Here is a 22,072-nt window from a genome sequence, read left to right as displayed (position 1 = left end):
GTTAGAATCTCATTCCGACGCGCCTCTCGAGAAGATCCGACAATTTCTAATCTCGTCTTTCAGCTATTCGCTTCGCTTAAACCCGCGAGAGAGACGAGATAGAACGCTCGCGCGAGAGAACCCCTTTTCCATTTACACCCACTATATGTGCACTCGCGCTTCTATCTGCATCGAATTGTATTTTGATAAATGCATATCCGCCGGTCATTATTTATCATCCGTTCGCTAAGCCCTTCTTCTCGCAACGAGTGGATCCATCGACTCGAACAACAGGCACGCCCCACGTACACCATCGGACGATCCGGTTTTCCTAACCAGCGTCGTTAAACCCGCGTCGACCGTATCTCCGAGTCCCTCATTGTGCAAAACAATTCGACATCGAACTGACCTTAACGTGGATATATAGTTGCGGGAGATCGCACCGAATCGATCCAAATTATTATTGCGCCGCGATTCGATGCCTTCGAAGCTCTAACGTTACCGATTTTTCTATCGCGAAAGAAAACGCAGTGAACGATGACGTACCATAAGAACGTCAATGCGATAATTTATTATTTATGAAAAAAATTTATATGATATTTAATTATAATATTACAATTGTGTAACGACAGTGAAATCAATTTACGTATACACGGAGAGAATTTTCTCTTAGAATTTACGCTGAAAATCGTGATAATCGTGGGACAACACGGAAGAATTTTATAAGAGTTTCTCCGATTAAAATTTATCACGATAAAAAAAGAAATTAACGCGGACTCCTTTAACGAAAGAATGAAAAAAAAATTACTATACGTTGTCGTCTCGACATAGACTTTATAAAGGATGCATATATCGCTGATAAAACGTTATTTCGTATAAATGTTGTGTAAGACGAAGATAATTTTTTTTTTATTCAAACGCTTTTACGTTTCGAGCAAAAAAAATCGCTTTCCATGAGTTTCCAACTTGTTGGGTATAAAATCCATCGCGAAAATTCACGCTCGAATGGTTCCCCACAACCGATGTGACATTTCGCGAGGCAAACGTGAGGGAGAGAGTCGTGAGCTGAAGAGGAGAACATCGTATGTGGCAGGGAGGAAAGGGGAAAGGCTCGATATGAATAATGAAAAAGGACGTCGACTTCGAGAAGAAGTTGCATCAACGTCGGTGGGAAGCATCCTTGTCCAGGAGCCGAGGGCGCTTTTAAAGGCAGTTGATCCCCGTCGAAGATCTTTTATTCGGAGCTCCTGTGCGCGATGGAAACGTTTCGAGAATTCCATTCCAATTTCGTCCTGGCGAATGACAGAAGCGATTACTTTTCCAAAAAGATTCGAGGGAAAAGTTTCGACACATGTATAAAAAATTTCTGCGCAACGTGTCGCATGAATATTGAAAATGTTTCAGAATGCGGAGCAAAAAATGCAAAGATGCAAATTTCAGTAAATAATTTATATGTAGGCGATTTCACGCAAGTATGAGTATAACGAAAAAATTTTATAGTCTCTGTTTTCATCTAAATTATCATGAATATTCAAGAATACGATAGTGTTAGAATGCTCTAGCTAAATAATAAAACGCACAACCCTTACAATTATATACATAGAACGATCTGATCGATATCGGGCAACTATAACAAGATATTTTCCTTTCCTCTCGAACCGTTTGAGTCCGTTAATTTCGAAAACCTTCGTCACAAGAGAAGTTAGGTCACAATACGCCCTTGGGCACAAGGGCCCAGACAGATCTGCCAAGCGAGATTGCGATCCCAGGAGTCACTGCCCTTAGCTGTCTGAGCGCCGATACTTTCGACCAAGTTCTACTCGGTGGAGAATACAGGATTGTTGCTCCTCGATAATCCTGCTACCGCTAGAGTCAAACTCTCATTTTGCAAACTAAGAGAGTAGACATTTTCTTTACTCATTGTCAGTCAAATAAACTAGAAGAGAAAAATCTACATGCAAAATTGTAGATCTTTTCTCGCGTAAGTAGATTAAAATTTATCGTGCCGGAATGAATAATTTAATCCTTAATTACGTTAAAAGAGGATGCGAATTCGCATCAGTTGTGATCTTCCAAAGACGCGATTATCTCGTGAAGTAGTTTTCTCTCTTCGAGAAGCAACGAGTCGCGTTTGTAAATTTCGCGTCGTCTGAGAAACGGCGCGGTGTCTTATTTCTCGGAAATGCCGGTCCTCTTCCCTACAAATTCCGCAATAAATTTTCGTTTCCCGCGTGCTCGCACCGTTTTTGTTCCTTTGTGTATGTGTGTGATGCTGTTGCGCGTCGAGAAATTCGCGGAATGCTCCAGGCGGTTTCGCAGCCCATTCATTTCCACTTCTGCGCAAGCTATGGAGAGGTGTCTGGAAGATGCGATCTGGAAGTAACACTCACATACGTGTATCTCTATTATCTTGTTATTTAGAGGACCATTATAACGCCGCGTATACCTTTCGCTTACGTCAGTATCATCGCGAAAAAAATATTCGAGATCGTTTTGTCGAAAGAAATGTTCTTGCATCGCGAAATATGTCTCTGCGTGTTTGCCATTTTAAGTACACAAATGATAACGTCAATGCGATTATTTATTAGGTATTTGCGAAAAAAATTAATATAATATTTAATTATAATATTACAACTGTGTGTGTGTGTAACGATAGTGAAATAAATTTAGAATGCGTAAGAATTTTCTCTTACAATTTATCATCGTAGGACAATATAATATTGGAAGAATTTTATAAGAATTTCTCTGATTAACATTTATCACAATAAAAAATATTAATTAGTAAATTTTACTATAATGTATACATAGTAAAATTAATCGGATATCTTATTGTGATAAATAATAATATTTTTTATTGTGATAAATATGAATCAGAGAAACTCTTACAAAAACAATGATTTTCAGAGTAAATTTTAAGAGAAACTTCTCTCTGTGTATAATAAATGAACGTTAAAATGTGCGCTAAATAGATACGATCATGTCATTAAATCCTATATTTAACAGCACTTTCGGAGTATAATTTGGCAATTTATCCGTTCTCAGATACCCATGTTATAGTCACGGATCAAGGAAGGTTTTCAAATACTCGGATTTATTTCGAGATCACGTCTGCCTCTTTCGCGCCAATCTTCTCTAAATCGTACCAATCTATCCTGCTAAGGATACGTCAGCCGCGATAAGGAAGCACACCGGAGCAAGATTCGCATTCGCGTTGAAACTCGTCAGCGGAACGAAAGCGATGGAATCGGTACTTTCCCTTGAGAAGGAATTATCGCGAATTTCGATCCACGTGTTCGCGCCTTTCTTCCTCTTTTTGCGCTCTGAGATAAATGTTCGCCATCGATACATCGCACCTCGGGTCACGACTCGCTTCTTCTTCTGCTAAATGTTGTGCTCCCAAAACAAATGCTCCTCTCGGATGCAACGGTGCATCGTATCTTGCTGTGCAGATTTGCTTGTTCTCTTCTCTTCCACTCGGTTTCGAGAATTTTTTTCGTCGCTATCTTTCTCTCGTGATTTTGAAACACGATTTTGCACTCGCTCACTTTTTTCTTTGCTCAAATGAACTTTAACGTTTCATACGTCTCGTCACGGGATAAAAAAAACTGATGGAAAGAGAATATGAACACTGTGATGTATAAAGAGTACGTTAAACTTTAGAAACACATTTTCTTTGACGTTATGATTCCACCAACTTTTTTGCGTTGCGAAAATTTACTCTTACAACTATCTAAACTTTTGTCTTGAGAAACGTTCTAACATCTAATATTTAATATCATGTGAAAAGTTTGAAAAAAAAAGAGAAAAATTCGATCAAATTTTTATCAAAGAATAATTTATTTCCGAATTTATACCATAAAAAATATTACTAATTTAATGTAACTAATATTTTACAGGATAGTTGTATATTTATTTATGTGATAAACATTCGAAAGCATGTAAAGGCAATAAATTTGTCAGCCATTTTCGTTCTCTTTCATTCTTTTTCATACACAACATTCATAGTAAATCATTTTCAAATTTCCTCAAATATAAAGAGTTATAGAGCGAATCGATAGATGCTTTAAAGGGGTTATTCACACGCAACAGATGTGCCCTCGGAGATATACCTTATCCTCGTCCACGTGTGTACAAGAGACTCGCTCGAGGACGGAATAGGTAGAAACTTGCAACAGGATTTCGACCTTCGTGTAAATCCAATTTAGGATCGGCGAAGCAATAGCTATTAACTGCGAAGTTTGCTATAGTCTTCATTCATAAGTTAAGAGAGCTCGACAGATACCAATTATACATGATACAATCAAGAACTTACGACTGGTTTCACCAACATTGATCAACTTTATTAACTATTTCGTAACTTCAGTCATAGTTGAAGTTACTCGCTGCGGTTTATTCTCAATTTTGATTCTGTAAAGAAAGGGAAATGTTTGTCTAAATTGAAGGTGTAAAATTTATCGTTGCTCTTTTTTTAATTGAATTGATGAATTGACTGCTAAATCTCACTCTGTTTATGGATTCGATAATTTCTGTTTATGGTAAAAAAAGGGAACACGATTTATGGTATCTTTGTTGCTGATTTTTGACATCACGGTGGCGAAAAGCCATGTTTATGGAAAGCAGGCACTTCACGACAAAGGCCGCATGCGCGAAGAGTTCTTTGTTAACCCGTACGTAGGCTGAAACATGCGTGAATATACTGAATACATTTCTTATGAACTCGCTGACCTCTAGAGTCTAGAGAAGAATACGGAATAAAGCCCTTCTTCGTACAATTCTTTAAAGCTCTGCTGCTTTAATCGTTCACTTTGAGATCTCGATAAATTGTAAAGAAGACATTTTCTTCGAGAGACTGATTTTTTACAAAATGCATTTTGCGTAACACAGAAATTTATACAAGGTGTTTCAGAACTGGCAGAGAAGTTTTTAATGGTAGATTCCTGATATCATTCGGAGATGATTTTTCCGCGGTGAAAATGTCGAAACACCAATAATTTCGAATTATAAGCAGTTGTACATAAGGGCTTTTTTTGAAACTAAGCCTTGTGGAAATAAAATATTAACAGAACTACATTCTTCAGTTAATTTTAGGTAGAGTTTGCTTTAATAGAATTTTATAAACATATAAGGCTTAGTTATAATAAAGATACATAATAGCAAAAATTAGAAACATGCTAAAAATGATGGTCTCCCTCAACATTTTCATTAAAGAAAAATCGTCTCCAAACGATACCCGGAATCTGACATTAAAAACTTTTCCGCCAGTTCTGAAACATCCTGTATACAACGATGTCGCGCGATGTCACCAACTGTCATACAATGTCACACTCTATCCTTCCAATTGAGATACCGCGAGATTTCTCTACGGCAGAAAAGCAGTTCTGTCTCCTGTTAGCCACCAGGGAGTTGGAAGTTCTAAAGCCGGAGAGAAGAGCGCGCGTCCGCACGGCGATTACCGTGAATTCAACAATTCCTTACCGTCGCGACATCATTGTTCTCAGGTGCTCCCGCGTTTTTTGTTGCCGCGTTTCCGGGAAATCTCGGTGACGGTGAGTCGAGACGAGAAATCGCGTCCGCGGAAAAGGAAACGCATGTCGACGCTTTTACGCACGCACCCAAGTATTCACCGAAAAGGATAATATCGTTCTCGCGCTTAAGTTAATTATGTAAAAGGCTCGCTTTTGTGTACTTATAGACCGTAAGAAACTGTCGTATGTGTATATACCACTTGGGAGAAAGCATAGGGGCCGCTATGTTCGCACTATGCTCCGAACGGAATTAAGTCGTGTACGCGGCAGAACAATGATTACGTATCCGGAATTATAAAGTGGATGAAGTTTCCATATCTTCTTCTCGAGACGATGCTAACAACCGTCCGTGTCAGCCAGAATTAATTGCGCTATCCCGCTCGTTATCTTCTACGTCTTGTTTACCTGCTAATTGCGGGAGCTGGTCGAGATCATCATTTATAGACGATACTGGATTCTCCTTAATGCGTTTTCCAGGGTAAGAAAATTGATTTTAAACTACGCGGAAAATACAAATTATTTATCGATATTACCTTTGAAAAATTCTCGCGTATATGTTTCATTCTTTCGTGACAGGTATCCATTTTTGTAAAAATTTTTTTTATAAAACGTTGTCGAGATGAGGATTATATTATGAGCGATTAGCGGAAACTATGGATGAAAAATGTAAAAAAAATTGCGAAAATTTATATGAAAATATAATTCAAGATTAATGCGAGAATGACAAGTGATGGACATAAATCTCATATCGTCCGTGTAAGAGGCAATCTTTTTTGTACCGTGAAAAATCCTTCGATCTTCGTCCGAATAAACTTCATAAACTGAATGAATGCCTCTGAATGACGTGTCCAAATAAATGTTACAGTCTATTATTAAAAACTGTGATAGAGAAAAAATTATAAGCAACTTTCTCATTTTCAATGTATGTTTCATAAACCTGTTTAAAAATAATTCAATTATCTCGTCGCATTCAATCTCATTTCTTTAAAGTTTAGAAATTATGATAGAATCACTGAAGATCAAATTTATTAAAAAATCATTAAAAATGATAAAAAATTTTGTGGTAAAAACTTCTTTCTCTTCGTCAAATTGAAAAAAAGAGTCAAAAAGGAAAAGCTAAATTTAACGACAAAAGCTGAATTTATTAGACATGCATTGAAACGTGAAAGAATAATTAGAAATTTAATTAATCGTAGAATATCCGCAAAAATCCTTAAAATCTTTTTAAGGATCTACATATATATATTTTGCTAAAAATCATCAGCATCTCAAATACCTATATTAATTTCTATTACATGTGACAATACATTTTTAAATTTAATATACACATATTGCAAACATATCGAATGGACAGATTATTATAATTCCATCTGAAAGAAAAAGGATTCAACATACATGAAAAATCTTTAAAATCTTTTTAAGGATCTACATATAAATTTTTCTAAAAATCATCAACATCTCAGATATCTATATTAATTTTGATTACACGTGACAATACGTTTTTAAATCCAATATACACGCATATCGAATGGACAGATTATGATTCTGTCTGAGAGAGAGAAAAAGAATTCAGTATACATGAAATTGTAGAATGTTATAAGTTCCCGCGGATGTTAAGACTGCAATCAACGAAATTGCGCCGCTGTAAAAATAACCGGTATGAAATCCCGCACCGTAATGCGAACATTTCGGTCGTTGCGAACTAATTGGCCAACGCGTCGGTCCCATCGGCGACAGTAGTCCCTCGGCTTTGAGACGTAATAGGATCGCACGGCCCGGCTATTACCGAGCCGCGTTATCCTGTTGTGGGATACCAACGCGTCCCGTAAATCTCGGTACTGCGATAATCCCATGGGTGAACGAGTAGCCAGCTTTGCAGCTGAGAAAGAGAGAGAGAGGACCTTCCTTCTCACGGCCGAGAAGTGTCGCGCCGGGAGACCGCTTATCTTATACGGGCTCGAAAACAAATGTACACGGACTCGTTGGATACTAAATCAGTACCTACGGTGCTATAAGAGTTTAATACTTGCGAAACGAACGAGACGGCGTTCTCGAGAAATTACTAAGATCTGGAAATCTTTCTGTAATGCGCGGCACCTTTTGAGACAAGTGGCCTTCAAAGGTTTTTTAGATAATCGCGAGGAAAGAAATAAGAGAATAAAGATACGATAAATGCATACCGTCTAACTTTAATTATATTTTTTAAATATTTTATTTTATATAGAATAATTATTTTTTAACTGTTAGCTGCAAGCTAGAGAAGAGTCATAAAAATCATAAACATATTACAAAAAATAAATATAAAGTATTTTATAAAAATGGTGAACAATATCATAATAAAAAAATTACTTTTCGCTGAAATTTTCTAAAAGAAGAAAAAGAAAGTACTTCAATTTTTGCGTTACCACAACAGGAAGCTATATCAATCTCGTAGAGGGAAAAGAAACAAAAGGTAATAAAAGGATTAAACTATCTTCGATCTATTCAAGAGTGAAATCTTAATGTACTAAAGTAATCGGTCGTTAACAGAGAGCCGCAAGAACGTATACGTACCCTCAGCCTAATATGCAAAGAAAGTGCATAATTAAGGCACGGTCGTTGCTTCTCGCGGGAACGCTGATTGTCTCTCTTGGTTCACGACTTCTTAATGAAAAATCGTCGATTCCCGCGAATTCGTTCCACGTATCTCTCCCGCAAGACAGAACTCGCAAGTCAAGGGCTTCGAGACCTATGACCCTTCGGGAGATTCGAAGTCACGGTACCACGGTCCTTGATACATGGTCCTTGAGGGGATACGCTGTCCCACCTAGCGATGCAACGGAGGTCGATGTTACCCTTCGTCGAGTGTGTACTTCTCGTGATGGAGGCGGACGCGGGATGGTAGTATCATGGGCATAGTATGTCTTGAACGAGACAACGGACCACCAACCGGGCATCTCGGAACGATGAACCGGATGCACCTATTGGAGACGTTCACAACTTGCAGAACTCTTCGCGGTTCAAAGTTCAACGATTTGCTATTTTTTCCCCGACGTGAATGAGACGAAACATCGGTAGGAATCTACGAGTTTTTCAGCATAGCGACATTAAATGTTGCAGCATTCTTATCGTGCTTTTTTTTAGAAAAAGTTTTTTCGCGCGAAAGAGCAGATAATATATTTTGGATAAATACAGATTACACAAAAAATATTAAATAGATATCTGAATAATTTCTGAATCTCTGTGATCTTTTCTTGCGAATGTAAAAAAGTAAATTATACACAGAGAGAATTTTCTCTTAGAATTTACCCTGAAAATGGTAATCGTGAAGAATTTTATAAGAGTTTCTCTGATTAATATCTTTCGCAATAAAAAATATTAATATGTACATGATAAAATTTTTGTCGTGGTAAATATTAATCAGAGAGAAACTCATGAAATTCTTCCAATACCATCGCCCCATATGATTACCATAATTTTCAGGATAAATTCTAAAAAAAAAATTGCGCGTACAAAAAAATATTATGCAAATCGAAAGTATTCACGTTATTACATATAACCGTTAACGAGCAAATAAAACTCATTCATTCCTCGTTCGTTGCGGAGGTAACCGCAACTTCTCACGGATCTCATAAACCACGTGAGAAAATGCGGAAAGGTAAATGATGAGGGAACGGCGGCTCCCTGACCAAAAAGAGACATCCGGTTTATAGTCGATTTTCTGTATACGAGAGCCTGGTTGGTGGTCCGGTCTAGGACATACCACACTCGCGAGAGTAAAGAGAGAGATACCTCGAGTATCGGTGCGGACTTGGCATTGACCTTCCCTTCGCCAAGCGACGAGAGGGGCCGTAGATGCTGTCTTCTCAAGGACCATCGAGGATCGTCGTCGTGTGCAGTACCGACCCTGGAAGCCCATTAAGGCATCCCGAGACATCCCGTCCCGACCATCGTCGCAAATCATAGGTTTAATGGAACGATAAATTTGTATTCATGCCGCGTGCCGATTCACCCCCGCGAAACCCCGCTCGAGCCACCAAGTATCCCTGGATATATCGTGGATAAAAGGAGCGAAAGGGTTGCATCGTGGAGCAATAAGGACTCTGCGAGGATGATGCCACGCGTGGAATCCGAATAATTGATAGGTGCCTTCGCTGCTGTCAAATACCGCGCGCAAAAACCGCGAGAAACAGATCGATATAAATATGCGCGCACAATAAAGGAATGCATATTAAATATTAGGAATAGAAATTATTTTTAAATAATAATATCGAAAAAACTGATATATAAATACAAATTTGAGTATAAATGACTTTTATTAGCTTATTAGTTCGTACTAATCCTTCACATCCAAATTTGAATTTTTATGTCAGTCTTTTCGATTTTATTATTTTAAAATAATGCTTATTCTTAATATTTAATATTTATTCCTAATATGTTCTATTGTGTGCAAGGCTTTAAAGAAGAAACAGCTCTCATCAACACAAATGTTTTTCTCTTTCTCTCTCTTCTACATATATGACTTACGTAACATTTTACGTAATCTTTCACACTAAAATTTTATTACTTCCTCAAGGATAGAATCGTGCGATTATAAAAATTAAAATAGTTAAAACTGTACAAAAATATTTGTTCATTTCGTTGAGTACATATTTTTAAACAGATTTTATATATTTCTCTCTTTTTATGTAATATTGTATTTCGAGATATTCATGCTATAAAAAAATTGACTAATCTGTCTAATTTTGCTCCGATTTTACTTAATATAATATTATTTATTTAAAGTCGCTTTATCAGCTATTAACATTTTTATTAAGGATGTAATTATAAAAAGCTCCAATTATTATGCTCGATATGGAAATTATTCATATACATGTATCAACAAGAAGAATTTCATAGTTTTTATCATGGCTTCCGCTTTTTTTGATAAACTTTCACAGCATGAAACAACGGATTATACGCGGGTAACGGTGGAATTATAATTTTCCACAAGCATGAATTATAAATATTCATGTCCGAGGAATTATTCGCGACGTCGTCCTGTGAGACCTATGCCCTTCGTCGTTAGGTAAATTGCTTTGCTTGTTCGCGCATGTGAGAAAATGGAGTACGTATAATGTATCCATTATATCAAGAAGATGATAGTTGCTCTTTCTTCCTCTCTCTATCTTTCTCTTCCTCTCTTTCTCTCTTTCGAGCTGTACCTTGGAAAAGTAGTTAATCAAACTTGTGGAGAGCATCTTGTGGAGAACGCCCCCAAACTCGTCACGCTCCACTGGTATACTTCAAATTACGCAAACTTTATTAATGACTTTAAGCAATTTTATTTATATTAAACATATCTCGTCGCGACCTTATAAAATCAATTTTATTCTTATTAATTTTAATTTTACTGTAATTTTATTTTAATTAATTTTATATATATATTCAGGGTGTATACTCAAATCTTAGAAATAAATTCCCTGAGGATTCCATGATTTTCCAGGTATTTTTGTTCAAAATTCCAAATAAAATTAAAGTATTTTAAATAATATTTAGAATACAATTTTGAAATAAATTTATTTGTTATACATAATTTTGTAACATAAATAAAATATATTTTAATATACGTATACTTTATATAAAGCTAATAAATTTTATATTCTTTAAAATTATATTTTAAAATTATAAAGGAGCATTTTTTTTAATTCCCTAAGTTTAAATCAAATTCCATGATAATTACAGGATTTTTCAAAGTAGAACAAAATTCCCTGAGAATTCCAGATTTGTCCAGAGAGTGCACCCTGATTATTCTTATTAATTTTATTTTTTAATTAACTTGTTAATTATATCTCTATCTATACATCACAGATGGCCAGTATAGAGGTGTCCCTGTCGACGACCCCGAGACGGAAAAAAGGCGGCAGTATTTCCGGGGGCGTAACCTCCCCCGCACACCGGAACAGAGATCATTATAAAGAATTGGACGCTCTCCGAGTCGCTTTGCGCGACAAAGAAAACATCATACAGACGTGAGTAATTGCTTGATTACACATCCTCGAGATACGGTCGGCATTGAGAGAGAAAGATCAGCAGTATAGCAATTGATCACGTTCTATTCCTTTATTATAATGATCGCGCGCGGAAATAATAAATGGGGAACGAGTGGACTTGATGTCCTTTAAGGAGAACCGGACTTTCTTAAATGAACACCATCGTAATCTAAAATTCCTCCTTTTACAGATATTAAATCTTTCAGACTTGATTTGTCGGAGCAATTTCTTCGCTTTCTGCATAGATAAATTATTATCTTAAGAGACAAAAGAATTGCAGAGAAAAATATTGGTCTTATTAATTATTTTCCTATTAAAACTTCTTTAATTGCTCGCTTTCCACAAATTATTTTATATCATTCGATATGCTAAACACTGTTTCTTTTTTTTAAATACAATAATACAAACTACAAAGTTTAGAAGAAAATTTAATTCGAAAGTTTGATAGAAGAAACTACTATTAAAATATAAAATGCAATACAAGCAAAGCATTATATATAATTACAGTGACTATATTTTCTGAGAGAAAATAATGGACAAATCTGAAAAATTTAGGCTTTATTTCAACATGTTTTCAAATTAATTTGCGACCAAAGTGGAGATCGATGATGAGCAAAAAAAATAATTCTGTAATTAACATAGGTCTATGTATTCTTATAGTTTGAAACTAATTCGACTATGTTGAAACAAATCTTTGGTTTCTTAAATAGGTTCCAGATAAGAGTACTGTTGTTTCCATACAAATGCTCACATTACTATTACGAAATTAGACAATAAAATGCTAAATAAAAATTAAAGGACAAAATTAAATTATATATATATATATGTATTATATATATATATATATATATATATATATATATATATATATATATACGGTGACCACATCCGCCCTTTATTTTAGAAGACAATCTTTTATTTCAAGTAGCTGTCCTTTAGATTTATTCATACCTCCAAAATTTAATTTTGTCCTTTAATTTTTATTTAGCATTTTATTGGCTAATGTAATATTAATGTGAGAATTTGCATAAAAACAACGGTACTCTTATCTGAAACCTATTTAAGAAACTAAAGATTTGTTATATTATATATACATATAATAATAGTAAGATAACAGATTATAATGTTCTCTATGTTCTATTTTTCAAAGCTTGTATAGATCTTTATAGTTAGCGAATCTACAAAAAAGAAATAAAAAGCTTCATCAAAGATCCAGTAAATTTCAATGCACATTTCTAAAGATCAGAGAGCAGACAATAGGGAGCACAAAGGTATTTTCTTTCCCCTGGCACGTTACGGCATTCATGCCTTTTGTTATTTTTCAGGCTCAAGGGCCAGCTTTGCAACACGCTGAGCAATAGACTGGCATTACGCAATGGCGCGCCACCCTTGACCGAGGCCGACAGGAAAGCGGCCGAGGAACGGCTTCAAAGGTTGCGACGAGACGCCGACAATAAGCGACTGGCTATTAAGAACCTGAAGCTGGCGCTCGAGCGCCTCGACATTACATAGTAAGGATGAAATCAAGATTTCAGCCGCGCGCATGGCTCATTCGATCGCGTTATCGTAAATTACGATTACCGATATACTATGATAATATACTTATATGCAAATGTCTCCTATAAACACATGGCAAGATAAACAAAACTATACATATATGTATCGTCTGTGTACGATAATGCAGATAATATACATAGATTTTGCAAACATAATTATGGTAATATAAACTAAATATTACTGATTGCTTAAAACACTAATTAAATTTTAGCCCGTTTATTTCGAATTATTCTATTTAATGTTTGTTTATAGGGTGAATTATTGACAGAATAAACAAGATGATTAATTTTGCTAAACGGTTCATAGGGAAAATTATTATTAATTAATTTAATAATTATTATATTTGTAATTATATACACTATAATGACTTAAAATTATAAGGCCTTAATAAGAATTAAAAAATGAAGATAAAGACGAAATAAGAAGACATTATTCACAAAATAAAAGAATTAAATTGTTACATATATATAATTTTTACAATACATTTAATAAGTTTAATAAAAATAATAATTTATATACACGCATACATATGAAATATTTAAAAAGTTACTAATATTGACAGATAAATAATTGAAAAAATTATAAATTTCATTTGTAAAACAAAATTATTCGTCAATATAAAAAGATAATATCCATTAGAACTAGATCATACAATCTTAGAATTATATTAAAAGAGATAATTCCAAGATCCCATATGGTCTAGTGGCTAGGATACCTGGCTTTCACCCAGGAGGCTCGGGTTCGATTCCCGGTATGGGAAATTTTTTTTTTTTTAACTATTGAATTATTAAACAATTTTTAATCGAGAAAATTATTAAATTTATTTAAATTTATACGAATGCAAAGACAGCAAAACACTTGGATGAATAAGTATAATTAAAACCATATTTGATCCTTCCTTCCACATTAGTTTTTATAATATAAATACTTTAAATATATAACAAACTAAAATATGCAATATTTATTTCAGTAATATTGATGTTCGAATACAACAAGCGGAATTGGAGTACAGACTAGGTCGTGAGGAACTCGAGCTGCTGACTCTTCACGAGGAGAGCAGAGCCCTTCAAACTGCTTTGGAATTGGCCGAAACTCAAGAAAAGCAAAAGAATGATACAATATTTAGGTATATATTTTCTATAATTTTATTGTTATTAATATTTAAAATATTTTTTGAATGTTATGCAATTTCCTTTACGTTACGCAAATTCAATAGAATGATAACAAATTTTTATCTGTTCTATTTACTCACGATGAAAAAACAAGAACTGATTAATTATAAGGAGATAAAAGTATCTCTCAGCATATCAATTTATGTACATATTCAAATTCTTTTTCTTAATTTTTCTTAATAAAAATTCAATTAAAATTATCCATCCTTTATCAAGACAATACTTTTATCATTAAATATTTTGCGTGTATGTGTATATATATATATTAAGACTATTATTTAAAGTCAATTTAAATAAAACTTGCGTGAGTTATTTGTTACTTTCTTTTCCACAAGAGACTTAAATTTACATCAATCACTTTGTTTGCAGCTGCATTTCCGGCTCGACGCAAGTTACGATCCACGCTGTAGAAGTCAGTGCGGATCCAAAAAGTCCTCGTTTTGGAGCCGGGCCAAGAGACGATGCGATTGGCCTCTACGTCGACTGGGCCGTAGAGGATTCCGGTCTTTGCAAGGGAGACAGGTTCGCATTGTTATACCGCACGGAATTTGCGAGCCATCGAATAAATATCGCACAGTCGCGTCCCTTCGATATACAAGACGATCTGATATAAAAACCGTGCGAATTTTTCGTCCTCTGTATGCGTATTCGACTCACGTCAAGATATTCTTTCCGCAATCGTCAGTTTGTCTGCTCCCCGTTCATTGCATATTAAACAACGTATACATACATATATAATTATATATATTTTCTAAGATCAGCATCAAATTTTGACAGTTACTGTGATTATGATAGTCTTCATAATTTTTCAATGAAGAGCCAAATAACGACGTTTAAAATATATTTGTAATGCCAAATTAATTGAATAATTTGATTTAGTTTCGTATGAATTTTTAAGAATTTTTAAAACGAATTCATTTTCTAAAAGCATTTCGAAACTTTTCTTTATAAATTATACATATAATATACAACTAAAATTCTCTATCATATATAGATAATAAGCAAAATTTCATTAGACTAATTGATAAAAGCAAAGTTAAAATGTTAAAAGCCGTAAAAGAAAACGTATTCAATTTTTAGCTAGAAAAATCATCCTATGTGTCAGAAGTCAGAATAGATATGCATCTGAAGTTTAATTTAAAGCTTACAAAATCAATCGATGTGTCGACACAACATCACCGATAAAACTTTTCCAACGTATAAAACTGTGAGTGGAACTGTAAATCGAATGTCGATCGATTTGTTTTATTGTTCTTCTCGTCAGGAAAACATTACGACAATACGAATGAGATACTCCTCCGCGTTTCTGTGAAAGAATGGCAGTACAACACGGCAGCGAAGTAACCATTCCATTTCGCGGACTCTTTAATCATCATCTAACAAAAGAACAGGAATAAAAAAAAACTACGTTTCTGTCGACGTTATCCATCGTAAAAATTAATACTGCTCTCAAAATTCGAAACACCAGTTTCTGATGAAGCTGTCACTGTCGAATTTTGCAATCGCAATTCGGAATTCTTAAATTTGCAATTAGACATTATAGACTGACATTTTTTAGCATAATATTTTCAATAGAAATTGTTTATGCACGCGAATTGATTCAAATTTATTTTTAAAAGGAAGAATTTACCATTGAAAATCGGAATTTGAGGAATTTTATTAATTCGAGCACAAACTCTGTTAGCTCCGGAACGATGCAGGAAGGGTGTCGGAGGAATCGTAGTGTGTTTGTACGACGATGGTAGTAACGTGCGCGCCTATCGGGGAAGAACAATGGGGCAATCTTGACATTCGGTTCCCAACAGGTCGCTGTAGCGTGAAGCGGCACCGGAAGTTCGCCGAGTGCCCTCGCTAATTGCACTCGCGACTTCACATGACCCCACCTTCCACTATTTTACCCAGTATATTCACTCAAGGAGATTCACTATATTAAATACGACCAGAAAGTTCCAGGCCTGTTTACGTAAATCCCTTATAAATACACGTGGAAATTAATGGATTGTTCAACTTTTTGGTTCAAAGTATTTGATTTCAGAGACGAGATTAATTTTCAAACAAGTTGTTTTAAAATTGGAATTTCAAAATCATAAATACAAAATAAAATTTAACTTCCTTATTTATTTCCACTCGTAAAATCGCAAAAAACTTATTTTTGATCGTTTATCTAATTTAGAAACTATAAAAACTTGATATTTTTTATACGCAATAAATAAGTTTCAATAAAAAACGCATACAAATTCCATTTAAAAAATATACTCTAAAACTTTCTCAATTGACATTAACACTATTTGAAGTTTTTAGGTGCTTCTCACGAAATGATTAAAGATAATACGCATTACATACTTTAGCTCGGCATAATTTTTTCCAGTTCCCACACATTATTATTCGCTATGCGTCATTAAGCCCAGTTCTGCGTATAATTTCACTTTATAATTTGATCATATAAAATGTAAAGTTGTAATCAGATATCATCCAACATTACAATCGTCATTCGAGCTCTATTCTGGCAGAGAATAATACTGTAATCATTTAATTTTTCATTAATTATATGTATATACATTTTTTTATCAATTATACGTGTATACGTATATACTAAAAAGAATGAAACATATATCACTCGTATGCGATGTATTAAAAGGTTTTTAATTAATTTAAAAGAGCGGAGGAGATTAGTCCTTAAAAAAAAGTTGTCCATTTAAATACGATTGCTGTACAAATATATAATTAAACAGTACATTTTTTCAGAATCTTGGAGGTAAATGGAAAACTGGTGGTAGGAGCGGGTAGGAGCGATTTGGCGCGACTTCTAGCCGTTGCACCTGACGCTGCACAAATAGTAGTCCTACGAAAAGGCGAATCCCTAGCGGCATTGCGTACGTTACGCTCCGATAATCTCAGATTAACACATAGGATCGGTTATCTCGAGGAACAGGTCAGAGATCTCTTAGCGCCAAGTAGAACCGAGGTTCCCGCTGAAGAGCCATCACCGAATCGTCAAGAACATGTACAGGTAATTTACTGATGCATTCTAAATCGTTTTAGTGAAATAAAACAGCGTCGAATATTTAGGATAAATATCCGTATTGAGTAAGCAGAGATTTATTGAATTTTAATTATATTTTGATATCAATTTTTATTTTTGTATTTTTATTATATAACTTATTATTTTTATAGAAAAATTTTAAAAAATATCTCATAGGAGAAGAGAACAATTTGGTAAATTAATGTTATAATCATAATGAATCAATATATTAATTCAATATAATATAATAATTTGTAGAAAATTACATTTATTAATTATAATTTATAATTTATCGATGTGTAAAAAAATCTCTTTCATTTTTAAGCTTGATATAAGCTTTTTTATAAAATGTTCACTAAGAATAAAATCGTCCATTAACTAAAATTAATAGTTAATAAATTAAATATTAAATAATTTCTTAAATAAAAATTTTGAATTGCAGGTTTTCCAAAAAGGCCCTCAGGTGACGGCGTTAGTGGCAAATCTACCCGGTCTCAACGTGAGAAGTTCTACAGAATTGCGCCAGAGTTTGCCGACTGTCAGAAGTAGACATAGTGATCATTCTAGACGTCTTACAGATTCTAGAAACCAGCGTGAGCTCGACTTCTCGTCCGATGGGGTTTCAAACGGTCATCACAAATCACGAAATAGGCAGAAACATCAAGGATTACAGCTGGCCAGGTCTACGGCCAGCCTCGACTGTAAGCAGTCTTTAATGCAGTCGCAGATGCAACATCGAAGATCGCCGCGCGCCGAATCTGCTATGGACCACTTTGCATAAGAGTCGTAAAAGCGTCTCGCAATTGCAGTCTCTAGAATTTGACTCTGAACCGACATACTATCGTTTACAGGTAGATTTCGTATCATGTATAATGATGTATGTAGCATTTATAAAAAAGATCCCGCACCAAATATGTAAGATTTTGACTATCGATGGAATTGGCTGTTTTTTTTTCATATGTTATAACTTATGACTTGCTGAACAAAAGATGTAATAGCTCATTCAATAATTCCTGACAATGAGTTATAACCAACAACACGCAAAGTCCTAATTTTTCGTGTTTGATTAACTGTAAATCAGTAACCACCTATTATTTAGCTTTGAGTCTATTATATTTTTGTTCAACAAATCATAAGTTACAAGATTTGAAAAAAATCAGCTTTATTGGGATTCAGTTTCATGTAGGATTTTATATATGGATTTAAAAAACCCGAACTAATCATATAAAATTAAATCTTGCTAAGATCAACTGTTTTTCTCATATGTTGTAGCTTATGATCTACTGAACAAAAAAGTAATAGACTCAAAGCTGAAAAATAGACAGTTATTAATTTACAGCCAGTCAAATATAAAAAAAACTTGGACTCTACGAGTTGTTTAACTCGCTGGCTGTAACTCAGTAACTATTTAGCTTCGAGACTATTACATCTTTTGTTCAGCAGGACATAAGCTACAATATGAAAAAACAACCAATTCCATTGAAAGTAAAAATGCTATGTATTTGGTGCAGGGTCCTTATTTTTTCTTAAAATTCAATAACTTTTTTTGATTGTATAAATAAATTTAGTAATTGAATCTTGTTTTATCTCTTTTCTATTGATTCATCTATTGATAAATAATAAAAAGCTGCATAAAGCAATATTATAAAATGCATGTTATATGGTGTCTATATGTAATATAATATTTTCCTTTTGCGATAGGACTCTCAATCTCGCGTATCAGAAAATTCTGAGACATCGGCGGCATATGCTAGCTCTCAAGAGACGAAGACTCGCCCGGCACCACCGAAGAAGCCGTTGCGACTCTCCTTGCATCGCGCTGCGAGTCTTCAATCCGTGGAAAGCGCGCCACCGACCGCACCGCAGCACGACATGACCCGGAAGCCTATAAAGAGAAACTATCGCGGCGATCCACCGGTGGAGAAGGGTATACCTCGGCATCTCGAGGCAAACGGAGGGGATATGAGTTCAAACTCGCAAGAATCTCATGTTAATCCACCTCAACCGCCTCCGAGGACACCCTCCAGAGCAGAATCGTGTCAAAGCGCGTTGCGATGGCCTTCTCCAAAGCCGAGACCACATTTGACATCCGTGCCAATGGAGAAATGGTGCTAAACGTTACACAGAGAGAATTTTTTCGTTATATTTTACTGCAAAATTAACTTATCACGTTTGCTAATAAGCCGAAAATTATCATGCTGCATGTTAAAATATTCATGAACAATTAAGCTAGATTGAAATTATGCTGCATTGAAAATTTATATAAAAAAGATACATGTATAGATATTTTGTGTTTATTATTTTTTTTATCTATTCTACTTAAAGAATCATAAATTTTTATTATAATTTAAAATTATATTAAAACTATATATTTTAGTAAAATTAATTACACATTTTCTATCTTATTGTGATATTATATTTTATTGTGGTAAATATTTAATCAGAAAAACTCTTATAAAATTCTTCCAATATCATATTGTCCCACGATTTATGAATTTCAAGATAAATTCTACAAGCAAATTCTCTCTCTGTATACGAATCCACGCATTTTTCAGATGAATAAAAGAAAAGAAGAAAGGAAAGAAAAGCAGAGATGTTTCCTGAGATGGAAAATTTTGTGAAGATACATATCAAATTTATATTAATAATTAATGCTATTATTTTCTATCACTTCAATATTAATTGATAATTATATGATAATTTGCAAAGTTGATATCAATGATATCAAATAAAAATGTACAAAAATATATCTAATCTTTTAGATATGCCATTTCATAGTTTAAAAATGATTATATCAATAACACATATTGAAATGAGACTTTGATCTATGCACCTGTTTTATTAAATTTGATGACTAACATTCTATCGATTGTTTATAATCAAGATTAGTTCTAAGTATGGTAAAATGCATTATATTACGATACATTATATCAAGGTCATGTCATGTTGCGAGGATAAAATCTAAGATTGTTATCTGTATAAAGAAAAGTTCTAATTTATATGTATCTTTTTGTCTCTCTATCAAAAATTCTTTACGTTTATTTTATTTTGTTTAACAAAATATTTATCTTGCCCAAGAGAATGAAAAAATCTTATATAGAAAACTGATAAATATATTATAAATATATTATATACAAAAATCAGTTCGAAATTTGGACAAATCCACTGATAGATTGCACATTCATATAATGCGCATCTGGGATTTCCTTGATTTATATTTCATATTTTAAAATATAATATAAAATATTAAAAATATATATATAATTTTTTAAAGAGCATTGTATATATTTAAAATAGAATTATATTTTTTGTTTAATGAAAAATGCTAAACTGAATGCTCATAATTGAAAATTTGACAAGGCGTACAACCTTAATATACACGCATTTCATATGTACCAACTTTATTCACATATAATCATTACTATCATACATATGTCATACATATGTCTACAATCTTATACTCGTTTTTAATTTCAATAATTTAAAATTAATTAATGAAAGGCTCGTATAAATTAACAAAATTAAACAAATCAAATATAGTAGGCCAACTGAACGAGCAAATAAATAAGGTGTAAAAATTTATTAATAGTTAAATAATTAAATTAACATTCCGTTACAGAAACGATATAAATTGTAAACGTTTCGACTGCACTACAGTCTTTATCAATACATAAAAGTTAAATATTAAAATACAAAGTTAAATGTTGAATGAGTTCAGACTTCGCAACACACACTTGAAATATCGGGAAAAAGGACTTGTTAAAACGATAATCATGTTTAAATGTCGCATAACTTGGCATCTCAGACCAATCGCCTTGCATATCTATTGGTCAGCAGCGAAGAATCGTTTTAATTTTATATTTTAATATTTAACTAACTTTGTATTTTTAACATTTAACTTTGTATTTTAATATTTAACTTTTATGTATTGATAAAGACTGTAGTGCAGTCGAAACGTTTACAGTTTATATCGTTTCTGTAACGGAATGTTAATTTAATTATTTAACTATTAATAAATTTTTACACCTTATTTATTTGCTCGTTCAGTTGGCCTACTATATTTGATTTGTTTAATTTTTTCAATAATTTAATTATTCAATTTTCCAGGAAAAGGATATTAGCAAATATATATTTGCTAATATAATTCTATGTATAAAAATAGCAAATAAATTCAATATTGCAATTTTATAATAAAATTATCATTAAATGTTACAATAAAATTTATAATGTAACTCTATTGATCATGTATTATTATAAGTGTAAAAATGTACAGAGTATTATACCCTCTAATTTTGAAGTAGAAAAATAGAAAAATGTTTGAATACGATATAAATTCATGAATGTCATCATGTATTTAAGAACAGTTATTCTGTAACTGCATATTAATAATGAAAAAATTGATTACTGCTATGTAAAAAATGAAATCTTATGCAAAATATATTAAACGTTTTAATATTAGAATACATGTTTATATATATGATCTTTAATTTTTAGTATTGATACTGTTAAGAGTTTGAATGCTTATATAGTGGTTTGAAAGTTTTTTTTATACCTTTGTATGATAATAATAAGTTACTGTGCAAATATAAATTTTCGTTTCTGAAAATTGCTAGTCTTATTATTACTTATGATTTGTGTGCATTAATATGTTGCACAATGTTGTATGCAATTTACAACATGTTTAGATTTGAGTTATAATATATATTCTATTTTGTAGGTCTCTCAAATAAAACGTTTCTAAAAAAATTATTTTGATATATTGCCAGATCTGATAAAAACTACAAAATAGATTATATATATAATAAA

General features: G+C 33.4%; 1 protein-coding gene and 1 non-coding gene across 2 annotated transcripts in view; both read left to right on the top strand.

The window, feature by feature from the left end:
- Positions 1 to 21,442, top strand: part of sprt (PDZ domain-containing protein sprite) — a 67,339-nt gene extending 45,897 nt beyond the window's left edge. The window contains 8 exon segments of the mRNA XM_085481986.1: positions 11,334 to 11,494; positions 12,841 to 13,026; positions 14,043 to 14,198; positions 14,614 to 14,766; positions 16,990 to 17,254; positions 17,709 to 18,038; positions 18,040 to 18,117; positions 18,968 to 21,442. Of these exon segments, the coding sequence (XP_085338112.1) occupies positions 11,334 to 11,494; positions 12,841 to 13,026; positions 14,043 to 14,198; positions 14,614 to 14,766; positions 16,990 to 17,254; positions 17,709 to 18,038; positions 18,040 to 18,117; positions 18,968 to 19,381 (1,743 nt within the window). The 3' untranslated portion in view covers positions 19,382 to 21,442.
- Positions 13,761 to 13,832, top strand: TRNAE-UUC (transfer RNA glutamic acid (anticodon UUC)). The gene has a single exon. It is a non-coding gene; the product is annotated as a tRNA-Glu (tRNA).
- Positions 21,443 to 22,072: the final 630 nt, after the last annotated feature.

This window comes from Nylanderia fulva, unplaced genomic scaffold, assembly GCF_048542155.1.
Source record: "Nylanderia fulva isolate GAGA-0341 unplaced genomic scaffold, ASM4854215v1 Scaffold2, whole genome shotgun sequence".
In the NCBI taxonomy this organism is placed as follows: domain Eukaryota; kingdom Metazoa; phylum Arthropoda; class Insecta; order Hymenoptera; family Formicidae; genus Nylanderia; species Nylanderia fulva.
Note: the sequence above shows the minus strand (reverse complement) of the source record. Positions and strands in the feature narration are given on the sequence as shown.